This window comes from Dama dama, chromosome 5, assembly GCF_033118175.1.
Source record: "Dama dama isolate Ldn47 chromosome 5, ASM3311817v1, whole genome shotgun sequence".
Classification (NCBI taxonomy): Eukaryota; Metazoa; Chordata; class Mammalia; order Artiodactyla; family Cervidae; genus Dama; species Dama dama.
In genome coordinates this window covers 62,338,799-62,364,992 of record NC_083685.1, presented here as the reverse complement: position 1 = coordinate 62,364,992, position 26,194 = coordinate 62,338,799, and the positions used below count along the sequence as shown (strand labels likewise).

The window sequence follows — 26,194 nt, the reverse complement described above, 5'->3', positions numbered from 1 at the left end:
GCGTGGCAGCTCACTGAAGCTAACGGAAGGACTTCAAACAGCCCGCAATGGGCGCGGTGTGCTATGTGGACCGCTAGACTCGCTCCCTCCTACCTCGTCTTCGTTTCCAACACTTTAACAGCTCATGATGCTGTGAAAGCTTGGGCTTGCCACACTGTGCTTTGTAATGCAGCTGGAATTACTTTTCCCTCTCAGTACACACTCAGAAATGAAGACAGCATGTAAGAAAATTTGGCATACTTATGGGATACAACTTCCAGCCTTATAAACATTTTTAGCTTTTAAACTATTTACCAACATGAATTTGAATTATGTGCTGAAATTTGTGAAAAAGAAACTTTCAAAAAAAAAAAAAAAAGAAACTTTCCTCCACTGTATTTGGGTATGAAACCACTCACCAGATAGATGTTCCTTATCTTATATTTCAGAAGTCAGGAAACACATAGTAGGTGACCACCATCCTCATTTCAACTCTAATCACTTCTCTGAAAATACCACCTGATTGTCAGTCCTGGTGAGCAATGTGGTTGGGAACAGCACCATAGCAAAATGTTTCCTCACGGCATTAAGGAATTATTCTTAGTATGCCAGCCCATGAATCATGAACAATGACTGCTCTGTTTTATTATGAAACATTAAAGATCTCTCAATAATATCACATTTGTTGATCCCCGTTAACTGTGATAATGAATTATTTAGGGAATGTTCTGTAAGACTGATAATTGCCCTATTATACACTTTAGGTTTTCAAATAGTTTTCTTTATGTAAGTTTACCTTATAAGAGCGATCATTTGCTACCTAAACACACATACGTGCATATATATCCATAATGTGTGTCTGTGTCTCCTCTGCTCTCATGGATCTCAGAGCTAAACTGAATGTCCCACTGCAGTAGTAAGATCATTATCTTATCTCTAGTTCAGTGTACCGTTTATGGTTCCGCTCTTATCTCCATGCCTCCATGCATATGTGTATTTTTACTCAAAGCAATCTCAAATATTTCTGGACAATAGACGGAAGCATAAATTATAACAAGCAAGTAAATAATATCCAGACAGAAGTCCGTTGCACCCTCCTGTACATGGTGACTCCTGTTTTTTGAATGCTGAATGCACCGTGTTTGTCCAAATGTTAGCAAATGACAGCGCAAATGTTAAACAGAAGCAGGGGAGAGAAAGGGGCTTCCCTGGGGGCTGAGTGGTAAAGAATCTGCCTGCAATGCAGAAGCCTCAGGAAATCAGGAAGAGCCTTTGGAGGAGGGCATGGCAACCCACTCCAGTACTCTTGCCTAGGAAATCTGGTGGACAGAGGAGCCTGGCGGGTCACAGTCCCTAGGGTCGAAAAGAGTCGGACATGACTGAGTGACTTAGCAGGCACCCAGGAGAAAGAAAAGAACCACATTCCCTAGGAAACGAGTCCCTTTCTGTCACTGTGCAGGGTGCTTGAGTAACGTCTCCACAGTTACTCTCAGAGCAGTTCTTTGAGGGGCGGGGGATGCAAACCTAGATTCCTGACCTCCAAGCCCACATCTTTTGGAATCTTTCAAAATGAAAATGACAGCTGTCAGGCTGAAACTGACTCCATGAAAGGCTGGAACTAGAGGAAGCATAGGCCTGAGGTAGGCTCAAGGCAGGACCACACCAGGCTTCGTGCAAAGCGGAGCACCTATGCCTACTCATGAGGAGAGCTGGGAAGACGTAGCTGGTTCCGGACTTGGCACCCGGGGAAGGGTGGCAGGTCTCAGACCCTAACCGAGCACGGTGGAGAGGCCGCCGGGCTGCCGACCCGGCCCCAGCCGCACGGCGCTGACCTCCAGGCGGCGGCGTCACCAGGCGGGCACAGAGCCCTGGGCGCTCCCAGGGCGAGTGGCTGGGCAGCCAAGCCCTTGTGGCCACGGGGACAAAGACTCAGAAAACCGGCCGTGTTCACACACGTCTTTAGAAGCCTTTGGCTCATCTGTGCCAACCGAGTCCTTAATCACAGTAACCGCAGAGGTGGCTGTACCTCTGTGAACAGGTAAAGGCAACCGAATGAGTTTATTTCACTCTGTGTGACGCCAAGTCGACACAGGAGAAAAACAGGCATTTGATTTTGAAGCTAAATGGATCTATCATGTCAGTTCTCCTCCCTCCTCTCCATCGCCTGAGGTTGGGGAGAGTCTATAAATGTACCTCTATGTAGGGGCTCTGCATGTGATGCTAATTTCCAGGGACATATATAAAATAATTTGCATCACCAGTACCCCAAAAATGCACTGACTGGAGCTAAAATAAAGAGTCCAGAACGCAGGGAGCCTGCACCTCTCCAAAGTCATCTTCTTCATGCAAAGGCACAGCAGAGCCTCTTCTGGGACGCACTGTGTAACTTGGCCCTGGGCCTCCGGCCGTGTTACATTTCAAATATTAAGTGGATATTCCAACAACATTTTTTCCACCACTATTTATTATCTTGGCTTGCTGTATGCTACTCGACAATGCCTAGTATTCTGTGCACATACTGAAGGGTTTTGTTGGGATGTGGGGCCTATTTGTTTCCCAGCCTCTGACTATGCCTGTAAAAATGTCTTTGAAGGAACAATCCACTTTTTAAAGTAAACCATCCTCAGAAGCAAAACGAACAGTTCACAAAAATCTTTACAAATGTTATCTTCCTACTTCTTATACAGCCCATATGTAATCATTGTTTCTAATACATCCTCCCTAGGTTACATTTTCCAGAAAAATATTTCTAAATACAAGATGAACATCACTTTTGTCTCGAACTGTACTGAACGTACATTATTCAACCACCCACCATTATTTATGTTAAGTGATTCATGATTCTAACTCCAAATAATTTACATATGAATCATTTCCTGGCGGTATGCCATGGTTTTGTGTGTGAGAATAAATGACAAAGAAAACTGCCAACTTGGCAAAGGGTACAGCCTTATCCTTGGCCAGGGTAGTTTTTAACATCTAAAAGAGAGACAGATAGACAGAGCCAGAGACAAATGGATCTGGGGAATAAACAATGCTCCCAAACCAAACGATTCGTCTAGCGTCCAGTCTTTCCTGCCTGTGTCCTTTGTCTCATTGAATGGACCTGGGTGCCCGGAGCAGAAGGGCATTCTACCCTGACCCTCCCTCCCGCGTCCTCCTGCCCAGCTCATCAGTCACCCACCCCCGCCTTCTCAGTAGCCTCAAAATATGCCCATTCCCTCTTTACCCCTTTTGCCAATTTTTTTCTAGGCCTCCAGGCATCTGCAAAGGCAGTTTTGTCTGGAACTTTCTTCCCCCACTTCTTGGTGAACTCCTATTCATTCCTCAGAATGATGGGGGATCTCACCTCCTCCAGGTAGCCTCCCCTGCTTAACCACAGCTGGGTTAGGAAACCCTCGAATTTGTCCTCAGAGCCCCCTGCGCTCACTCCAGCCGCAGTTCTCACCCTGCTCTCTCGGAGGTCTTTGTCTACCTTGCTCTCCAGGAACCAGCACGGTTCATTCTTGAGTAATCACATCACTCACTGCCCACTGTTGCAAGTTTTACAGCCAGTATGTATATTGTGGGGTGAGCACCACTGAGGATGACACGTTGAGAGAGACGAGATGTTCAATAGTTATATGTGATGACTGTGGTTGGTTGAATAATGGCCACAAAAAGTTATCAGGTCTTAATGCCTAGAACTTGTAAATACTACTGAACTTGAGGAAAAGAATGTCTCTGGAGGTGTGATTAAAGTCACTGCACAAAGCAAACACTGTAGATTTTCTGGGTGCCATTACAAGTGTCTTTCCGAGACAGAGGCGGAGGGAAATTTCACAGTCAGCAGAAGAAAAATAAACACAAAGAAGAGAGGGAGATGTGAAGATGGAGGCCGAATTTGGAGTGATGTGTTCCTCCAAGCCAAGGAATACTGTCAGCTACCAGAAGCTACTTAGAGTCAAGGAACAGATAGCTTTCCCCCCACGGCCTGCAGAGGGCAAGTGGATTTCAGACTTCAGCCCCTGAAACAGTGAGAAAAATGTAAGTCATCAAGCTGGTTGGGAAGTTATTCCAACAGCCTCAGGAAGCTAATATAGCATACATTTAGATTTTTGTCCTGCCCCGACCCATAACATGTAGATAATGAATGCAGAACTCTGGGGAGAAAGAGAAGGAAGGGCCACTTCTAAGCACACTACAGAAAGCGCCAGGCTTCACACACTGTGGGAATTCAGTAAATATTCAGAACAATTATCATTTAGAATATTAGGCATAGAAGAATTCTTAAATTTATCAACATCATAGCCTTCTCAAAAGCCTCCATAAATCTGGCCCCAAGGTAGATCTTGCAAAAATCTCCTACTTTGTGTGTAAATCAATGAAGTCAGAACATTCCCTCATACCATACACACACAAAAAAACTCAAAATGGCTTAAAGACTTAAATACAAAATAGGACGCCATAAAACTCCAAGGAGAGAATACAGGCAAAACATTCTGACATTAGGTCAGTCTCCCAAAGCAACAGAAATAAAAGCAAAAATAAACTAATTAAACTTATAAGCTTTCATACAGCAAAGGAAACCACAAACAAAAGAAAAAGACAACTTACAGACTGGGAGAAAATATTTGCAAACAATGCAACCAACAAGGGTTTAATTTCCAAAATATATAAACTACTCAGACAACTCAAAATAACAAACAACCAAATCAAAAAATGGGCAGACCTAAAAAGACATTTCTCCGAAGAAAACTTACAGCTGGCCGATAGGTACATGAGAATACGCTTAACACTGCTAATTGTCAGAGAAACGTAAATCAAAGCTACAATCAGGTATCACTTCACGCCGGTCAGAATAGCCATCATTAAAAAGTCTATAAATAATAAATTCTAGAGAAGGGTGTAGAGAAAAGGGAACCTTCAGACACTGTTGGTGGGAATAAAAATTAGTGCCGCCATTAAGGAGAACAGTGTGGAGGTTCCTTAAAAAAAAAACAAGAGTAGAGTTACCATATCATCCTGCAATCCCACTCTTGGGTATATGCCCGGAGAAAATGCTCATTCAAAAAGATACATGCCCCCAGTGTTCACTGCAGCACTATTTACAATAGTCAAGACGTGAAGGCAACCTAAATGTCCATCAGCAGATAAACAGACAAAGGAAATGTGGTACATATATACAATGGAATATACTCAGCCATGAAAGTGAAAGTGAAGTTGCTCAGTCGTGTCCAACTCTTTGCAACCCTGTGGACTGTAGCCCGCCAGGCTCCTCTATTCTCCAGGCAAGAATACTGGAGTGGGTTGCCATTCCCTTCTCCAGGGGATCTTCCCATCCCAGGGATTGAACACAAGTCTCCCGCATTGCAGGCAGACGCTTTATCCTCTGAGCCACCAGGGAAGCCTCATACTCAGCCATACAAAGAATGAAATAATGCCATGTGCAGCAACCGAAATGGACCTAGAGATGATCATACTGAGCGACGTAAGTCAGACAGAGACATATATTACACCATACGATACCAAATACTGCAGTGGGCTGCCATTTCCTCCTCCGGGGGATCTTCCTGACCCAGGGATCAAACTCGGGTCTTCTGCATTGCAGGCAGACCCTCTACCGTTTGAGCTACCAGGGAAGCCCTAAATCACTTGTATGTGAATCTAAAATATGACACAAATGAATTTATCTACGAAACAGAAACAGACTCACAGATACAGAAAACAAACTATGGTTACCAGAAGGGAAACGGGGTGGGGAAGGGATAGATGAGGAGTTTGGTATTAACGGATACAAACCAGTATACTCCTACTACAACCAGGTCCTACTACATAGCACAGGGAACTATATTCACTATTTTGTAATGACCTATAATTTAAAAAAATATATGTATAATTGAATCTTTTTGCTGTAAACCAGAAACACAACATTACAAATGAACTATACTTCAATTTAAGAAAATCTCCTACTTGGAAGAACCCAACGTGCTTTCCACCTCCCGGGCCCCTGCTCAGGCTGTGCTGACCGCCTCTAAGGCCCTTCTGTCATCCCTGCCTATTTAAGCCCTGCATGCACACACGCATTCAGTCACATCTGACTGTCTGTGACTCCATGGACTGCAGTCTGCCACTACCCACCACTCAAGTTCAGCTCCAACACTTCTTTCTCTAAGGCATTGCCACTGAGCATCTGCTTCTTCTCATCTGCTTCCCTGAACTCCCAAACACGCCTTACAGAATTGGGATTAATTTGTATGTTAAATCACCTTATTCCTAGCACAGCATCTCACACAAACATCAGATGTTAGGTAAACAGTGAATTACTCTAATAACACGCATACACGTCACAGAAACAGCAAACAGAGAGTCAGGCGCTAAGAATTCCCCCAGGTTCTTCTCACAGGAACAAGGGCAGAAACTGGACTTGGAGCAGAAGCACGATGGACTAACCCAAAGGTCCGAGCACTGCTCGCCTCTGTGTGACTTCTGGGAAGCTATCTCACAATATCTAATATGGGTTTCTGTTTCTTTATCTATAAAACATCTGTTTTGCAAGTCATTAAAGATAATGTGCAAAATTCTCAAAATGTCCAAGCCTTGACAGATAATACACTTTGATAAATGGATAGATAATACATTTTGGATAAACATTACATTTTGATAAATGGCAGATATTGTTTTCAGCATTATTACTTTTCTGTGTACATCTCACAAAACAGAGGTAATGAACAATGCCCCAGGAGAGTGTCTTAATACCTGAAGATTTTGTTTAAAAAGAAAATTCTCTATACCATTTTTTCTGAAGTATAAAATTCAGTGGAAAAATCTACTTATTGAAAACAAGTATAAGATGAACAGATACAAACTACTACACATAAAACAGACATGCCACAAGGATTTACTGTACATCCTATAAGGACCCACAATGAAATACTGACATTATCTGAAAAGAAACAACTGATTCACTTTGCTGTACATCTGAAACCAACACAGTACTGTAATCAACTGTCCATTTTTTTTTAACATTTTGAAATTATAATTTCATACAATGTGGAAATAATTGTTCAAGTAAGCAAAATAGAAGGGTGAAAACTAACTATATGAGCATGAATTATAAAAATACAATGACATTCAATTACAAGGAAAAACAATACCTCAATTTTTTTTTCTTCACCCAAATGTTTGAAGTGGCCTATTCATTTGCCTTAACACTTGGTGTTATCAGACTGTATTTTTTTGCATGAAGATCTTTTTTTCAACTACTGAGACTGCTGCTTAAATTTTAATCAGGTAAGCAGTATTCTTTCCATCATAATTCTTTTTAAACTTTTTATGAAGAAATACTTTAATGCAATTATTTAGAACCTGGCTCCCCAAATTACAACACATTCTGCTTAAATCACACAATATCAGATACAAAGAGCAACACCCACTTCCACACGGAGAAAGGCTCAGCAGTTGAAAATGTAATCAGATTGTCAGCACGATAGGTAAAAAAACACAGAATTATTTAAAGAAAATTAAATTTAGAAAAACCTTATTCAAAGAAAAGGGAGCATTTTGCACAGACTCTGCTTCATTAGCTGTCACAATGCAGTAAAAAGAAAAAAAGTATATGACAAATTTGCCTATTGGATTTACATTCTGGGACTCTGAGAATTTTACCATAATTATTTTAGGTTTTCTGTTAAAAATACACTATTTTGTAAATGTCTGATGAAGAACAGTTTTATGAGTTCCATAAATATAAGACCACCACTGTCACATCAAGTCCCCCTAGTTATAAGTTCTGACTCCCTCTGGCCTATTAATAATATTAACAGCTAACAAGTGTTAAACTTTTACTATATACTGGTACTTTTCTACGTATCTTACATGCCTTAATTAATTCACAATAACTTATATCTTAAACATTATTAACAACTGCATTTTATTAGTTATTAGGAAGAAACAGAGGCACAGAGGGCCTAACTAATTTTTCCAAGGTCACACAGCAAGAAGACACAGGATTAAACTTAATACAATCTGTCTAGAGTAGCACTGTTCAACAGCAATGTGATCCACCCATGTAAATCTAAATTTTCTAGTAGCCATGCTAAAAAATATAAAAAGCACATAAAATTTATGACTTATTTAATCTTAAATATTCAAAATATTACCATTTCACCATGTAATCAAATACAAAAGATATTAAGTATCTTACATTCTTCTTTGAGTATTAAGTCTTCACAATCTGATGTGTGTTTTGCACCTAGCAAACATTTCAGTTCAGACTGGCCACATTTCAAATGCCAGGAGTTCAGAGTTGGACCATGAATTCCAGAGCCTGATCTCTTACCTGTTAGGCTACCTACCAGAAAGGAATCTAAAAAGGTCTTTGTCGTCATTATTAGAAAATATTTATCTTTTCAAATATAGTTAAAATACCAGTAATCTAGCAGCATCCCACCATTTGATTTTTTTTTCCCCAGCTGGATCTTGAGAGTGGGACAGAGAAAAAAGTTCATCCACTTGGAGAGACAGTCCACGGTGTGTGCGCACATCCCGCGTCAGCTCTCGTTACAAGTATCTTTCCAAGGATGTCTGTACGGCAAACATACTTGGAACACAAAGACGGTGTCTGCCCTGGCCAGGAGGACAGATCTGTCTTCTGACCAGGGTAATAACGTCCTCCTCTGAGGATACTAGTGGCTCCCTCCTAAGATTGGGGTTTCCTAGGCTTGGGGATCCTCCACTGGGATGCAAACCCAACTATGGGCCTTGGGAGGTAAGAGGAACCAACGCGAGCAAGGAGCCCACGCTGCCTGCTATGCCACGAGTAACTGTTTTTTGGTCTCTGATGCAGGAATGCTGTATCTTCTGCCACAAAGCTAGAAGGCTAATTTGTTAGTCTGAAAGTAGGGTCAAGTCTCAGACCCCTCACTGTTCCTGACACAGCTTTTTTTGTGTGGCTGGGTTCTGAAATAGGCATCTCCCAGAGAAGAGAACTTACATTTTTCGATGGTTAGGACAAAGATCAAATAAAGATACTGTTTTAGGATTAAGGTTTCAGAAAAATGGCAGGAAAAAAAAAAGCATGATACGGTTTCCCCGAATACTACCAGCAGTTAATTCCTGTTACGAGCTCATCAAATCACCACTAAATTCCTTCACCACAGCAAACAGCTCTAAGTGTTTTAGTTTCTTTTACAAAACAGTCACATATACTGTACCTTTCCACAACATTTGGCTTTGTCTATAATCTTCAGGGCAAACTCCTTTCCGGTTGACCTATGAATAAACAGAGGAAGGCCATATAAAGACACACATCAAAGACACCATCCTTCCTGATTTCCTCTCCAGCAGACTCTGGGAAGACAGACCGGTTTCCTCCTCTATACACCAGAGAGGATGCTGAGTGGAGTCTGGGAGAAAAATCCCCCCAAAAAGATTTTTTAAAAACCCACAAAGCCACACTGTCAATCTCCTTTTATAAATATCAATCATTACAATATTATTAAGTAACTCACATATTTAAAATAGTTAAATTCTGTTGCATCAGAGCTGGACGAAAGATATTTTCCCACACTTAAATCTCAAAAAATAGTTCTCTTAGGAGACAGAATAAAATTTAGAAAAATGAATCAAAGTAACAGAAAAATTTCTTTTATCAATGTCTTTACATGAATCCATTAGCCCATCAGGCCACAATTCAAAACTGAGAAGTCCCTAGACTTCCACTGTCCATTTCTCAGTCAAACTGCAGTGAAGACCTGGAGCCGTCTCACCCCAGTCTGCACGTGCTCAGTCACTTCAGGCGTGTCCAACTCTCTGAGACACCGTGGACCACGGCCCACCAGGCTCCTCTGTCCACGGGATTCTCCAGGCAAGGATACTGGACTGGGTTGCCATGTTCCTTCTCCAGTGATAAAGTATGAAGTAAGAGAAGTGAGTGAGAGACATTATTTCCTTGGACACAAGAATCTGGATGATGTTATTTAACCTTTAATCACCTTTAACATCATTTAAGCTGAACATGCCAAAAATACATCTTTCAGAATTCAGGAGAACAGTTCAACAAAGAACACTGTGGTATTCTCAGAACACATTAGTTCTCTCAATCACAAGCTACATTTGCCAAGTGGTCATAGTAACACTGACGGCCTACCTTGGAAGAATAAACTTTATTTAAATTAGTATATGGTATATAGACAGAATGTGGTCCACTGGAGAAGGGAATGGCAAACCACTTCAGTATTTTTGCCTTGAGAACCCCATGAACAGTATGAGAAGGCAAAATGATAGGATACTGAAAGAGGGACTCCCCAGGTCAGTAGGCGCCCATATGCCACTGGAGATCAGTGGAGAAATAACTCCAGAAAGAATGAAGAGATGGAGCCAAATCAAAAACAATACCCAGTTGTGGATGTGACTGGTGATAGAAGCAAGGTCTGATGCTGTAAAGAGCAATATTGCACAGGAACCTGGAATGTTAGATCCATGAATCAACGCAAATTGGAAGTGGTCAAACAGGAGATGGCAAGAGTGAATGTCGACATTCTAGGAATCAGCAAACTAAAATGGACTGGAATGGGTGAATTTAACTCAGATGACCATTATATTTACTACTGTGGGCAGGAATCCCTTAGAAGAAATGGAGTGGCCATCATGGTCAACAAAAGAGTCCAAAATGCAGTACTTGGATGCAATCTCAGAAATGACAGAATGATCTCTGTTCGTTTCCAAGGCAAACCATTCAATACCACAGTAATCCAAGCCTATGCCCCAACCAGTAATGCTGAAGAAGCTGAAGTTGAACGATTCTATGAAGACCTACAAGACCTTTTAGAACTAAGACCTAAAAGAGATGTCCTTTTCATTATAGGGGAGTGGAATGCAAAAGTAGGAAGTCAAGAAAACACCTGGAGTAACAGGCAAATTTGGTCTTGGAGTACAGAATGAAGCAGGGCAAAGACTAATAGAGTTCTGCCAAGAGAATGCACTGGTCATAGCAAACACCCTCTTCCAACAACACAAGAGAAGACTCTACACATGGACATCACCAGATGGTCAACACCAAAATCAGACTGATTATATTCTTTGCAGCCAAAGATGGAGAAGCTCTATACAGTCAGCGAAAACAAGATCAGGAGCTGACTGTGGCTCAGATAATGAACTCCTTATTGCCAAATTCAGACTTAAATTGAAGAAAGTAGGGAAAACCACAGGACCATTCGGGTATGACCTAAATCAAATCCCTTATGACTATACAGTGGAAGTGAGAAATAGATTTAAGGGACTAAATCTGATAGACAAGAGTACCTGATGAACTATGGACGGAGGTTCGTGACATTGTACAGGAGACAGGGATCAAGACCATCCCCATGGAAAAGAAATGCAAAAAGGCAAAATGGTTGTCTGAGGAGGCCTTACAAATAGCTGTGAAAAGAAGAGAAGCGAAAAGCTAAGGAGAAAAGGAAAGTTATTCCCATTTGAACACAGAGTTTCAAAGAATAGCCAGGAGAGATAAGAAAGCCTTCCTCAGCAATCAATGCAAAGAAACAGAGGAAAACAACAGAATGGGAAAGACTAGAGATCTCTTCAAGAAAATTAAAGATATCAAGGGAACATATCAGGCAAAGATGGGTTCAATAAAGGACAGAAATGGTATGGACCTAACAGAAGCAGAAGATATTAAGAGGTGGCAAGAATACACAGAACTGTACAAAAAACATCTTCACCACCCAGATAATCACAATGGTGTGATCACTCACCTAGAGCCAGACATCCCGGAATGTGAAGTCAAGTGGGCCTTAGAAAGCATTACTACGAACACAGCTAGTGGAGGTGATGGAATTCCAGTTGAGCTATTTCAAATCCTAAAAGATAAAGCTGTGAAAGTGCTGCACTCAATAAGCCAGCAAATTTGGAAAGCTCAGCAGTGGCCACAGGACTGGAAAAGGTCCAGTTTCATTCCAATGCCTAAGAAAGGCAATCCCAAAGAATGTACAAACTACCGCACAATTGCACTCATCTCACACGCTAGTAGAGTAATGCTCAAAATTCTCCAAGCCAGGCTTCAGCAATATGTGAACTGTGAACTTCCAGATGTTCAAGCTGGCTTTAGAAAAGGCAGAGGAACCAGAGATTAAATAGCCAAAATCTGCTGGATCATCGAAATCAAGAGAGTTCCAGAAAAACATCTATTTCCGCTTTATTGACTACACCAAAGCCTTTGACTGTATGGATCACAATAAACTGTGGAAAATTCTGAAAGAGATGGGAATACCAGACCATCTGACCTGCATCTTGAGAAACCTGTATGCAGGTCAGGAAGCAACAGTCAGAACTGGACATGGAACAACAGACTGGTTCCAAATAGGAAAAGGAGTACATCAAGGCTGTATATTGTCACCCTGCTTATTTAACTTATATGCAGAGTACATCATGAGAAACGCTGGGCTGGAAGAAGCACAAGCTAGAATCAAGATTGCCAGGAGAAATATCAACAACCTCAGAAATGCAGATGACACCACCCTTATGGCAGAGAGTGAAGAGGAACTTTTAAAAAGCCTCTTGATGAAAGTGAAAGAGGAGAGTGAAAAAGTTGGCTTAAAGCTTAACATTCAGAAAACTAAGATCATGGCATCTGGTCCCATCACTTCATGGCAAATAGACGGGGAAACAGTGGAAACAGTGGCTGACTTTATTTTTCTGGGCTCCAAAAATCACTGCAGATGGTGATTGCAGCCATGAAATTAAAAGATGCTTACTGCTTGGAAGCAAAGTTATGACCAATCTAGATAGCATATTAAAAAGCAAAGACATTACTTTGCCAACAAAGGTCTGTCTGGTCAAGGCTCTGGTTTTTCCAGTGGTCATGTACGGATGTGACAGTTGGACTGTGAGAAAGCTGAGCGCCAAAAAATTGATGCTTTTGAACTGTGGTGCTGGAGAAAACTCTTGAGAGTCCCTTGGACTGCAAGGAGATGCAACCAGTCCATCCTAAAGGAGATCAGTCCTGGGTGTTCATTGGAAGGACTGATGCTGAAGCTGAAACTCCAATACTGTGGCCACCTCATGCGAAGAGGTGACTCATTGGAACAGACCCTGTTGCTGGGAGGGATTGGGGGCGGGAGGAGAAGGGGATGACAGAGGATGAGATGGCTGGATGGCATCACCGACTTGATGGGCATGTGCTTGGGTAGACTCCGGGAGTTGATGATGGACAGGGAGGCCTGGCGTGCTGCAATTCATGGGTCGCAAAGAGTCGGACACAACTGACTGAACTGACTGACTGATATCTAGTGGTAAAGAACCCATCTTCCAATGCAGGAGACGTAAGAGATGTGGGTTCATTCCCTGGGTGGGAAGAGGTGGGCATGGCAACCCACTCCAATATTCTTGCTTGGAGAATCCAGGGACAGAGGAGTCTGGCAGGCTACAGTCCATAGGGCTGCAAAGAGTTGGACACAACTGAAGCAACTTAGTGCGCATTTGTGCATGTATATATAGTGTGTTAGTCACTCAGTCATGTTTGTATATATGTGTGTAAAGTATAAACCTGCTTTCTCCTTTGAGAGATGTATCAGGTCTCATCCTTGAGCCAGAGAAAAATGGGAAAGAAAACGATTCATTAAAAAAAAAAAAATCTCCTACAGCACTTACCTGTGCCAGGCTTTGTTCTCAATGCTATAGTTGTATTAATTCATTTAATACCTGCAGGAACCCCCTCATTTAATATTTAATTTCATATTATCAGTAGTCCAGGGTACATGAGTTCTGACTTTATTCAAGATCAGAATCAGCCAACTTTTGCACATATTAAAATATTTCTGCTTTTCCAGCCTTATTTTAAGGTCTTGATTTCTGAAATGGTAAACTATTAAAACTGAAAAAGATTCAGTTTAGAGTCTTTGGACTTACAGGCTGTTTTTCTAGCTATTCTAGGAGGTAATTTTTCTTGTGGGGGATGGGCAGGAGGTGAGGTGTCCAGAAAGTTCTGGTAACTGCAGTTTTTCTGTTTTGCTACATCTTTGGTGGAGGTTTACTGCTCATTATATGGTGCAGAAAGCAGCTCCTTTACTTAGCTCTGGTTACACAGATTGTTGCCCAAGCAACAGGCATCTAAAATATGACTTCTAAAGGCTTATTAGAAATCCAAGGCAATATTTGGTTTATATTACGGGGAAGGGCTTCTTTGGTGCCTCAGACAGTAAAGAATCTGCCTGCAATGAGGGAGATGCAGGTTTGATCATTGGGTCAGGAAGATCCCCTAGAGAAGGGCATGAACCCACTCTAGTATTCTTGCCTGGAGAATCCCATGGACAGAGGAGCCTGGCGAGCTGCAGTCAAGCTGCCCGTGAGCGTGCAAAACCTCTAGTCCCTAGGGCAGAGTCTTTAAGAAGGCCTTCTGTTCGTTCAGGTAAGAATAAATTCCAAGGCAGAAATGTATGCATCAGTGAACAAGCGATTATCTTCCCTCACCTGTCCATGCACTCTTTGACGACTGCAAAATTGCCGTCTCCAATAACTTTCCCAATTTTGTATTTCTCAAGAAGAGTCGACGACTCAGAGCACCTGTTTCCATTCACACCTGCAAGAAAGGGTAAATGCATACTCTGATGAATACATCACATTTCACCTTGATTTTTACATATTTATAAAACAACAAATCTAAATGCACTTCTATATCTATAGTAAAACTAAAGAAAGTCCTCTGAGCATATTTTCTTAATAAAACACCTGAATCACCAATTTCCTTTTAGCCTTGTTGGCTAAAATCAGAAACCAACAAAATCAAGAAGACTCTTCTGAGTCTCTTGGACTGCAAGGAGATCCAACCAGTCTATCCGAAAGGAAATCAGTCCTGAATATTCACTGTAAGGACTGATGTTGAAGCTGAAACTCCAATACTTTGGCCACCTGATGTGAAGAGCTGACTCATAGGAAAAGACCCTGATGCTGGGAAAGATTGAAGGCAAGAGGAGAAGGGGACAGCAGAGGATGAGATGGTTGGATCGCATCACCAACTCAACAGACATGAGTTTGAGTAAGCTTCGGGAGTTGGTGATGGACAGGGAAGCCTGGTGTACTGCAGTCCATGAGGTCGCAAAGAGTCAGACACAACTGAGCGACTGAACTGAACAAATTCCTGAAATATCACCTGAAAATAAGTGATTAACTTTGGGTAATAGGGAAGTCTAACTAAAACTCTAAATTTTTTGTCAATTCTGGGGAAAGGGGAAGGGGGTGATGGTGGCGATTTAATCTTAGACCTTTTTTTTTTTCAAGATTTTCTAGTAAAGAAAATTCTGGCCAGTCATGAATTAAGCTAAGTTAAGTTAATGCAAATTTCTGGCTCAAAGTTATCTCAGAAAGAAGGTGTGGGGCGGGGGGGGCAGGAGGAGGAAGTGGTTAAGACTGACCACTTTTCACAATGCATCCCCAAGTGGACTGTACACAGCACGCATCAAAGAAAGAAGCCTACTTGGAGTATCTAAGAAAAACGAAAGTCTACATTTAGGAATTGTAGGCAGTTTCAGTTCAGTTCAGTGGCTCAGTCGTGTCCGACTCTTTGTGACCACATGAATTGCAGCATGCCAGGCCTCCCTGTCCATCACCAATTCCCAGAATTTACTCAAACTCAAGTCCATCGAGTCAGTGATGCCATCCAGCCATCTCATCCTCTGTCGTCCCCTTCTCCTCCTGCTCTCAATCTTTCCCAGCAGATTGCCACTAGGGAAAAATAATGGAAACCCAGAACTAAAGTTTGAAATTGGGATTGCTTAATTAACACTGATGCGACCCCTGACAACTAAGGCTGAACAGTTTAACTGGAGTCATGACCTCATGGTGTTTAGGGAGACCATCGTAAAGCACAAGGGGGTGTGTGGGTCCGCCAAGTTCACACGGATGGCTTCTGTTACAAAAAAGTAAACATACTGAGACCTACCTTCAGGACTCAGGCAACGATCAACTTCAGGCCCTCCGTTGACATTGGAAGAAGATCGGCCATGCGCAGAAACCTGCTGCAAAAGACAGTGCTTGTTATTTATTCAGCTTATCGACTATGTGGGTAAGTTTCCACATAGAATCATACAGAAATAGAGGAAGCATCCCCTTGCTTCTCATCTCAGCCGTCCTCCTATACACAGCCCCATTAATACAGTTCTCCCCTAGACACAGTGCTTTCAATTAGTATCATGAAAACTGACACTGTGCTCCTCTTCTTTGATACTGTGTTACTGTTGATCTCAATGAAGTAAAGAAAAGGAGACTTTCACGGCATCAACGATGAACAAGGTAGTCACCCACAGCACACGCCCTCTGGAGGGTTCAGCACCCAGACAGCAGCCCTGGCTCAACCAACTCCTTTACCACCCTAAGACAGCAGGAATTCCTCTGCGGCATCACAAGGATTTTTTTTAAAACTAGGAACCAGAGGGAAAAAAAAGATAAAACTAAATGATAGGTTCCCACCTAACAAAAAGCTGAAGTCCCCAGTCTAACACACAAATATCTCTAAATTCTTCGGTAAACTGAAAAGGCAGAGAAACCAGAGATCAAATTGCCAACATCCAATGAATCATCGAAAAAGTGAGAGAGGTCCAGAAAAACAGCTACTTCTACTTTATTGACTATGCCAAAGACTTTGACTGTGTGGATCACAACAAACTGTGAAAAATTCTTCAAGAGATGGGAATACCAGACCACCTGACCTGTTTCCTGAGAAATCTGTAGGCAGGTCAAGAAGCAACAGTTAGAACTGGACATGGAACAACAAACTGGTTCCAAATAGGAAAAGGAGTACGTCAAGGCTGTATATTGTCACCTGCTTATTTAACTTATACACAGAGTACATCATGAGAAATATTGGACTGGATGAAGCACAAGCTGAAATCAAGATTGCTGGGAGAAATATCAATAACCTCAGATATGCAGATGACACCACCCTTACAGCAGAAACTGAAGAGGAACTAAAGAGCCTCCTGATGAAAGTGAAACAGGAGAGTGAAAAAGTTGGCTTAAAGCTCAACATTCAGAAAACTAAGATCATGGCATCTGGTCCCATCACTTCATGGCAAATAAATGGGAAACAGTGGAAACAGTGGCTGACTTTATTTTTCTGGGCTCCAAAATCACTGCAGATGGTGACTGGAGCCACGAAATTAAAAGATGCTTACTCCTTGGAAGGAAAGTTATGACCAACCTAGACAGTATAGTAAAAAGCAGAGACATTACTTTGTCAACAAAGGTCCGTCTAGACAAGGCTATGGTTTTTCCAGTGGTCATGTATGGATATGAGAGTTGGACTGTGAAGAAAGCTGAGCACTGAAGAATTGATGCTTTTGAACTGTGGTGTTGGAGAAGACTCTTGAGAGTCCCTTGGACTGCAAGGAGATCCAACCAGTCCATCCTAAAGGAGATGAGTCGTGGGTGTTCATTGGACGGGCTGATGTTGAAGCTGTAACTCCAATACCTTGGCCATCTCATGCAAAGAGCTGACTCTTTGAAAAGACCCTGATGCTGGGAAAAGACTGAAGGCAGGAGGAGAAGGGGACGACCGAGGATGAGATGGTTGGATGGCATCACTGACTCAATGGACATGAGTTTGAGTAAACTCCAGGAATTTGTGATGGACAGGGAGGCCTGGCGTGCTGCAGTCCATGAGGTCTCAAAGAGTTGGACACAACTGAGCGACTGAACTGAACTGAAACTGAAAAGGGCTTCCCAGGTGGCTCAGTAGGTAAAGATGACGTCTGCAATGCAAGAAATGCTGGCAGGCATGGGTTCTATGTCCGGGTGAAGAAAATCCCCTAGAGTAGGAAATGACAACCCATTTCAGTATTCTTGCCTGAAGAATCTTAAGAAGAGGAGCTACAGTCCATAGCGTCACAAGAGTCAGACAAAACTGAAGCAACTGAGCACACACAGGTAAACTGACTATTTCTGTGATGATACATACATTTATCACTGTTATTATTGTGCAGTAGCTCAGTTGTGTCCAACTCATTGCAACTCCATGGACTGCAGCATGCCAGGCTTCCCTGTCCTTCACCACCTCCTGGAGCTTGCTCAAACTCATGATTATTAAGTCGGTGATGCCATCCAACTATCTAGTCCTCTGACATCTTCTCCTCCTGCCTTCAATCTTTCCCAGCATCAGGGTCTTTTCTAAAGAGTCAGCTCTTCACATCAGGTGGCCAAAGTATTGGAGCTTCAGCTTCAGCATCAGTCCTTCCAATGAATATTCAGCATTGATTTCCTTTTCCTTTAAAATTGACTGGTTTGATCTCCTTGCAATCCAAGGGACTCTGAAGAGTCTTCTCCACAGTTCAAATGCATCAAATGACAAAATATGTATCATTATTTACTACTATTTTATGTATTATTTTGGAGGCTTATGGAATTTTTTTTCATAATTCCCAAGGGCTTCCCAACTCAATCTTTTCTCTTTCTTCTTTAACTTTCTTCTCTTAAAAAAAAAATAAAGTATTCCTTTTAGGAGTTTATATGGTCAAAGGACTTACTGATGGTAAAGCCAGGAGTGGTGTGTCTTGCTAAGAAACCCAAGGCCACTGAAAGCCAGTGCTGAGATGCACCGATTAGCCCTGCCCTGAGGAATAAACACGCCTCCCCTAAGTGTGTGTCCGGCAGTCTGACAGGTGGGCAGTCAGGCAGAAACGTGCGTGTGCGTGTGAGTCCCTTTCTGGCCACCCTTAACCTGATGAAAACTGCGGGAGGCTGAACACCTCGCTCCTCAGAACTCACTCACTCCTTCCTCACAATACAGGTCATTGGTGGACACAGTTTTTCAAAATTTAGCTTTTTGGCTTGTTTCCTTTTTCCCTGCTAAAATTGAAGGCAATTCCAAATTCAGCAGGAATTTATGCTAGAATGTTTAAAAGTTAGAATTTAAAAACCAAGCCCTAGAAGGCGACCTGAAGGGAAGCTGAAAAGAAAACCACAAAGTTCTCTGCAGCATTTGTTGATACAGCAACCACTCCCGGTCCTCAGCTTCTGGACAGCTCCACCAGAGGCCGCCTCAGTCACCGCCAGCCTGCCCGCGCCATGACCACTGCCAGGGCAGCCTTTCCAGAGGAGACTTCTGATCCCAGAACCTCCCTGTGTCATCACAACCAACAGAACAACCCTCGAGTCTTCAGCCCACCTGACAATGCAGGAGACATAAGAAACCTGGGTTCGACCCCTGGGTCGGGAAGATCCCCTGGAGGAGGGCATGGCAACCCACTCCAGTGTTCTTGCCCGGAGAATCCCATGGACAGAGGAGCCTGGAGGGATACAGTCCATGGGGTCACAAAGAGTCAGACACGACTGAGCGACTAAGTTATAACAGCAGAAGTGTAAATCATCTAGCACAGTCAACGACAGGTAGCACTAACCCAGCATTAGTTATTAGTATTTTTCCTCAAAACGCCTAACATAGGGCCTTCAAATGAGTGTATGAGAAGGGCTTTTGAATTGCTGAGTGTACAATGGCTCCAAGAGACGTTTCTATATAATTCACTCCAAGTCAGTTTTCTCTTCTAATGCAACACTTCCTGGATTGAAAATTGTCACTCAAGGAAATAAGAAATCCAAATTAAATTCATATCAACTGGATCCTTAATGAACAGTATGAAAATGCAAAAAAGATATGACATTGAAAGATGAACTCCTCAGGTTGGTAGGTGCCCAGTATGCTACTGGAGAAGAGCAGAGAAAAAGCTCCAAGAGGGACGAAGAGGCTGAGCCAAAGCAGAAACAACGCCCGTTTGTGGAGATGTCTGGTGGTGAAAGTAAAGTCCAATGCTGTACAGAACAATATTGCATTGGAACCTGGGATGTCAGGTCCATGGTAAATGGGAAGTGGTCAAACAGGAGATGGCAAGAGTGAACACTGACATTTCAGGAATCAGTGAACTAAGATGGACCGAAATGGGCAAATTTAATTCAGATGACCATTACATCTTCTACTGTGGGCAAGAATCCCTTAGAAGAAATGGAGTAGCCCTCATAGTTAACAAAAGAGTCCGAAATGCAGTACTTGGGTGCAATCTCAAAAATGACAGAATGGTCTGTTTGTTTCCAAGGCAAACCATTCAGTATCACAGTAATCCAAGTCTATGCCCAACCACTAATGCCAAAGAAGGTGAAGTTGAATGGTTCTATGATGACCTATAAGACCTTCTAGAACTAACACCAAAAAAAAGATGTCCTTTTCATCAAAGAGGACTGGAATGTAAAAGTAGCAAGTCTAGAGATACCTGGAGTAACAGCGAAGTTTGGCCTTGGAGTACAGAATGAAGCAGGGCAAAAGCTAGAGTTTTGCTAAGAGAACACACTGGTTATAGCAAACACCCTCTTCCAACAACACAAGAGAAGACTCTACACACGGACACCACCAGATGGTCAACACCAAAATCAGATAGATTATATTCTTTGCAGCTAAAGATGGAGAAGTTCTATACAGTCAGCAAAAAAGACCGGGAGCTGACTGTGGCTCAGATCAAGAACTCCTTATTGCAAAATTCAGACATAAATTGAAAAAAGTAGAGAATACCACTAGATCATTCAGGTATGACCTAAATCAAATCCTTTACAATTATACAGTGGAAATGACAAATAAATTCAAGGGATTAGATCTGATAGACAGAGTGCCTGAAGAACTATGGATGGAGGTTTGTAAAATTGTACAGGAGGCAGTGATCAAGACCATCCCCAGGAAAAAGAAATGCAAAAATGCAAAATGGTTGTTTGAGGAGACCTTACAAATAGCTGAGAAAAGAAGAGAAACGAAAGGCAAAGGGGAAAAGGAAAGATATACCATCTGAATGCAGAGTTCCAAAGAACAGCAAGGAAAGATAAGAAAGCCTTCGTATGTGATCAGTGCAAAGAAAGAGAGGAAAACAATAGAATGGGAAAGACTAGAGATCTCTTCAAGAAAATTAGAGATACTAAGGGAATATTTCAGGCAAAGATGGGCACAATAAAGGACAGAAACAGTATGGACCTAACAGAAGCAGAAGTTATAAGAAGAGGAGGCAAGAATACAGAGAAGAACTATACAAAAAAGACCTTAATGACCCAGATAACCATGATGGTATAATTACTCACCTAGAGCCAGGCAACCCTGAATATTCATTGGAAGGACTGATGCTGAAGCTAAAGATACAATACTTTTGCCACTTGAGGCCAAGAACTGGCTCATTGGAAAAGACCCTGATGCTGGGAAAGATTGAAGGCAAGAGGAAAGATTGAAGACAGAGGATGAGATGGCTGGATGGTTTCACCGACTCAGTGGACATGAGTTTGAGCAAACTCCAGGAGATGGTGAAGGACAGGGAAGCCTGGCATGCTGCAGTCCAAGAGACAGCAAAGAGTGAGACATGACTGAGCAACCGGACAACAACAGATTCTTAACACAATAAAGATAAGAAGAAAGTCATTTGGGGGGAAGTTTCATATCTCAAAAGGTAAACAGAAAGATGCCTTTTGATCTCAGCTCACCTCTAGGTTACAGGGATGGAGGGGTGCACTGTCGATGCCGGGGGAGCAGTGGTGGACAGTGGCCTGGCTGACCTGCATGTCTGTACTTCACAACCCAGGAAGGGGCCGCCCCACACCGTCGGGGTGCAGCAGGCTGGGTCTGGCCTGGGCACTGGGCCAGAAGCACCTCCCTGCCTAGCACTCAGAGCCCGGGGGATGTGCGGGGTGCAGACCCCACGTCCACCGCGGCCTGCCTTTGTCCCCACTCTCCTCTAGGCCTGCCTGCTTAGCTCTCCTGGAAGTGGTGACCCTCTTCTCACAGGTCTTCCCTGAGCTGTCTGAGTAAGTTAGTTATCACAAACTGATGTGCTCTGTGTGACTCATGGGCTCTCTAAGAGAGAAGTCCAGAAAGAGGCATCTTTACCTCCGTGTACATGTTCACACGGACGGGTGACTCCCTGCAGTACTGACTGAATTCCTATCAACCACAATGTTTCTTTTGATTAAATTCTCATTCACACCTATCCTGATTCCCAGCGCTTACAAACTTGATTTGTCTTGGGATTCAGAGGTGGCAAGGGGCCAGAAAAGACACCAGGAGACAGAGCAGGTGGTGGATGCTGACGGTGTAGCGACCAAACAGAGAACTAGGCTGAAGCTGGCCTGCAAGGCGGCTTGCGGACAGTGTGAGCGCCCGGGACAACGCAAAAGGCTGTTTCCACGTGTATCTGACAAAGGTTTCACTAAATCGCCAGGAAATGCAACTCTCTTAGCAAAGGCTGATGGCAACAAGAGCAATTTTCAAAACTCTCCAACAGAATGATACTTTCTTTCAAAGTGCTAAACCTCCAGCCTTTAAAAACTAATAGAACTAACAGAAGTGACATATCTGATTTACCTGTCCAAACATGTTCATTTGGGGGGAAAAAAAAGTTTTCATGAAGAAAATGAAAATGCATACAAAAAATGACGAAATCATTACATTATAACACAGCTCAACAGACAGGACATGATCAGATGCAGGGACGGTTTTCCTTCCCTCCATCAGCAACAATCTGTGCTGGACTTTTCAAGGATGCAAAGATTAGGGCCACGGTCTTTAGAGCCTGAAGTTTACAGTCTAATGAAGAGGCATATGTGTACATGCAAAACCCTTCCTGGAAAGCTCACTGTTCCAGAATGTGGTTCTTTCTGATAGTTTGTAACCCATGTGCAGGAGCTGTTGCGCTAGAGCATGAGTCTGCACTTGGCACAACTGAATCACACCTCTACCCTCTAAGTTTGTTTGACCTCCCAGCAATGAAGCCTGGTGCTCCGAGAATCCAAGAAAAGCTGGGTATCCACCAAGACCTCTGGACAGATCCCGGGCAAACGCGAAGTGCCAATTGTTACATATAAGGCACTCCTGGTGCCCCGAGAGACATGCAGACAACGAGGAAGGAAAACACAAGGGCAAAAGCAAGGACTACAAGATTCCCTCCGTTTACCAGGCAGAATTATGGATTTTCCTGTCCCTGGCAAGAGAACTATTCTCTTATTGAAGCAAGGAGAGAATAAAATACGGCATCCCTGATTAAACCTGCCCCATTTCTATTGTCCAACTAAATGTTTTTATTAAAATCTCTTAAAATGCTAATGCGCTTCCTCCTTCCATCAGCAGCCAGGACACTGAGATAGCATGAAGACGGTGCCTGGACGCTGCGTATGAACAAGACGCTCTTCAATAAAGTGTAAATGGATGGTAGGAGCATCTGGACTCTTTCAAGATATTTTCCATAATTACTAACTGGTTCAAAATGATGCAATACACTTCTCTGGTGGTCCAGTGATTAAGGATCTGTCTCTGAGTGCAGGCGACACTGGTTCCAACCCTGGTCCAGGAAGATCCCACATGCCTTGGGGCAACCAAGCCGGTGCACCACAGCTATTGAGCCAGCGATCTGCAAGAGAAGCCACCACAATGCGAAGCCTGGCCACAGTCAGAGAGCAGCCCCTGCTCGCTCCAGTTATAGAAAGCCTGTGCACAGCAGCAAAGACCCAGCACAGCCAATAAATAAAATTTTTTTTTTTTTAAAAAAAGATGCCCTAATGTTAGTGGTGGGGAGAAGAGGGGACTTGTTTCCTGATGAGGTCACAGAGGGTGAGGGGAAGCGATGGAAACACTGAAGACCCAGTGAGTGCATTCTCTGTGCCCTCCACCACCACTGGCCTTCTCTCTGGCAGCAGCAGCCCCAGTTTTATGAAAAAGGAAGGAAACTGTACCAGAATCCACTTCTGCTAAGAACTTTAAAAAAAAGACTTGAAAACAGAGCAAAAAAAATCTATAAAGTGCTCTCAACTGATAGCACCATTTACAAGAGCATTCCTGGCAGACAGTACATCCGATGACACGCCAGCTTTCCACATTTTTACCGAAGTCAGTGTCCTACATTACATTTCTTTGACAAGTGGATTATTACTATTTCTATGAAATTTAAAGAGAAGTGTTAAATGCTATATTAAAATTGTGAAGTTTTGTTCATAAACAAGCAATTCTCAGGGGGGAAAAAGCAGCAAAAATAGTTCTGTTAATGCTGGTCTCTACTTCATTGTGGTTTTCATAAAAAAAAGCATTTGAACAGAATCTAGCAGATATACTTGCGTAGAGAGTTGACTTTCTTGAATGCATCTTGGAAAATAGCACTGTGATTTTAAGTGGCCTGCTGCAGGGGTCAGAAACATCTTCTGTTAAGGGTCAGAGAGTAATATTTTAGCCTTTGTGGGTCACATGGTCTTTGTCACAACTACTTAACTCTGCTGTTGTCGTGTGAAAGCCAGAAACCAAATAGAAACGAAGGAGCATGGCTGTGTTCCAATAAAACTTTACTGAGAAAAACAGGTGATGGGCCAAATCTGGCCACAGGCAAATAAATCCCTGGTCCACAAGAACTTTCTTAGGAAAGCTTTTCCTCCAACATAATTCTTACACTTTTAAATGCTAGAACAGAATAAACCCCAGGGTATGATGTTATAAAGCAGCAGTTCTCTGTCCTTGGCTGTATATTAGAATTCCCAGGGAAGATCTGAAACATTCTGTTGCAAGGCTGCACCACAGATTAAAGAATCCTTGCATGTAGGGCCCAGGTATCAAGATATTTTTAAGCTCCACAGAAGATTATGTGTAGCTAAGGCTGAGAACCTCCATGGAGGAAGTTTCTTGCAGGAATTATAACTGATCGTTCAGCTACCTTAACTTCTCTCTGTCACTCATCCAGTAACCTAACCACTGTGAGTCATCCATGGCCCAAGGACAATTTTCTCTTTGTAAGGAAAGGAAAGACACTCATTACAATTTATTGAACGCCTACTTTGAGCCAAGTCGTAAACTGAATACTTTTAAATCTTAGAAATTAAGTATTATTTCATCTCCATTGATCTGTGAAGAAACCAAAGCTCAGAGACGTTATATCACTTGCCCAAATGGCACAGCAAATGTAAATTCAGGATCTAAACTCAGACCTGGCTGCTGAGCCCAGGAGCTCTTTGGCTAGTCTCACATTATAACCTCGAATTGCTCATGAAGTCTTGCACCCAATACAATTCACTGATCAAAATATTCATTGTGGTATATTTAGAACATGCTTTCAGGTTTCATAACTATAATCACCTTCCTATAATTTAGTCAAATAATATATAAGTCGATAAATAAATACACAGCGTTTCCTCATCTAAAGAGGTCTTCAGAAAAAATTTTTCTTTAAAACGATGACCTCTGAAATGTACTGGAAGATTTTTTTTTTAATCAGTATGCTACATTATTACTTGTCCTGATAAATAGATTTGCTTCCATTATCATTTTTTGTGGTGTTTTTAAAAACTATCAGAAACATCAGTTCCATTAATTAGAAGGAAAACCAGTGTAAATCAGGCGTGTGTTTAAAAACAGAAGCTTGGGGCTTCCCTGGCAGTTCAGTGGCAAAGAATCTGCCTGCCAATGCAGGAGACATGGGTTCGATCCCTGGTCTGGTGGGATCCCACGTACCTCAGAGCAACTAAGCCCATGAGCCACAACTATTGAGCCTGTGCTCTAGAGCCCAGGACCCACAACTACTGAAGCCCTTGGGCCCTGGAGCCCGTGCTCCGCAACGAGAGAGGCCACTGCAACGAGAAGCCTGAGCACTGCAACTAGAGAGTAGCTCCCTCCCGCTGCAGTGCAACTCGAGAAAAGTCCATGCGGCAACAAAGACCCAGCACAGCCAAGAATAAATAAATAAAATTATTAAAAAATAAAAACAGAAGGCTTATCACTTTTATACTGGATTTGTAATAATGTACTCTGAAATACTTCAGTATTAGTAAGGCGATATGAGAACAATTAATCTGAATCAGCACCTAGGGATTCATCACATACAAAATATTCTTACCTACAGCCACACCTTAGACTTGGTTTCACCTGGGACAATCAGTGGTACTTAGATTTGTGACTGGTTAATAGTGGAGAACAGCAGTATACACAACCCCACTGTCTGTGCATGTACATGGTTTGAGACAGTGGCCACCTCAAGTCTATGAAAGTGTAATAGGGAGGAACAAACCTGACTCCATACTGGCTGTTTCTTTTACTTTAACCTTTGCATTCTATTGCTTTTGCTACAAGTTAATAACTAAAAGAATGTTGTCTATAGCTTGAAATATACAGGACAGCCCATCATCAAGGCTCTGATTTTTAAAGGTATAACATTTCTCCATTCACATAGAGATAAAAAGCTGCAGAACAGAGAAT

At 42.5% G+C, this 26,194-nt stretch overlaps 1 protein-coding gene across 5 annotated transcripts in view; it reads right to left on the bottom strand.

Annotated features, from left to right (window-relative positions):
• DCLK2 (doublecortin like kinase 2) overlaps window positions 1–26,194 on the bottom strand; it is a 186,012-nt gene that overhangs the window by 23,305 nt on the left and 136,513 nt on the right. For 3 of the 5 annotated variants that reach the window (XR_009692908.1, XM_061142474.1, XM_061142476.1), the window contains exons 7-9: window positions 15,896–15,971; window positions 14,428–14,536; window positions 9,174–9,231 (exon numbers count right to left, since the gene is read on the bottom strand). Coding sequence is in view for 4 of the 5 variants with exons in the window: in XM_061142474.1 (XP_060998457.1) it covers window positions 9,174–9,231; window positions 14,428–14,536; window positions 15,896–15,971 (243 nt within the window). In the remaining variant the exon portion in view is untranslated. The remainder of the gene's footprint in view (window positions 1–9,173; window positions 9,232–14,427; window positions 14,537–15,895; window positions 15,972–26,194) is intronic. The other 2 variants (XM_061142475.1, XM_061142477.1) reach the window with 1 other exon arrangement.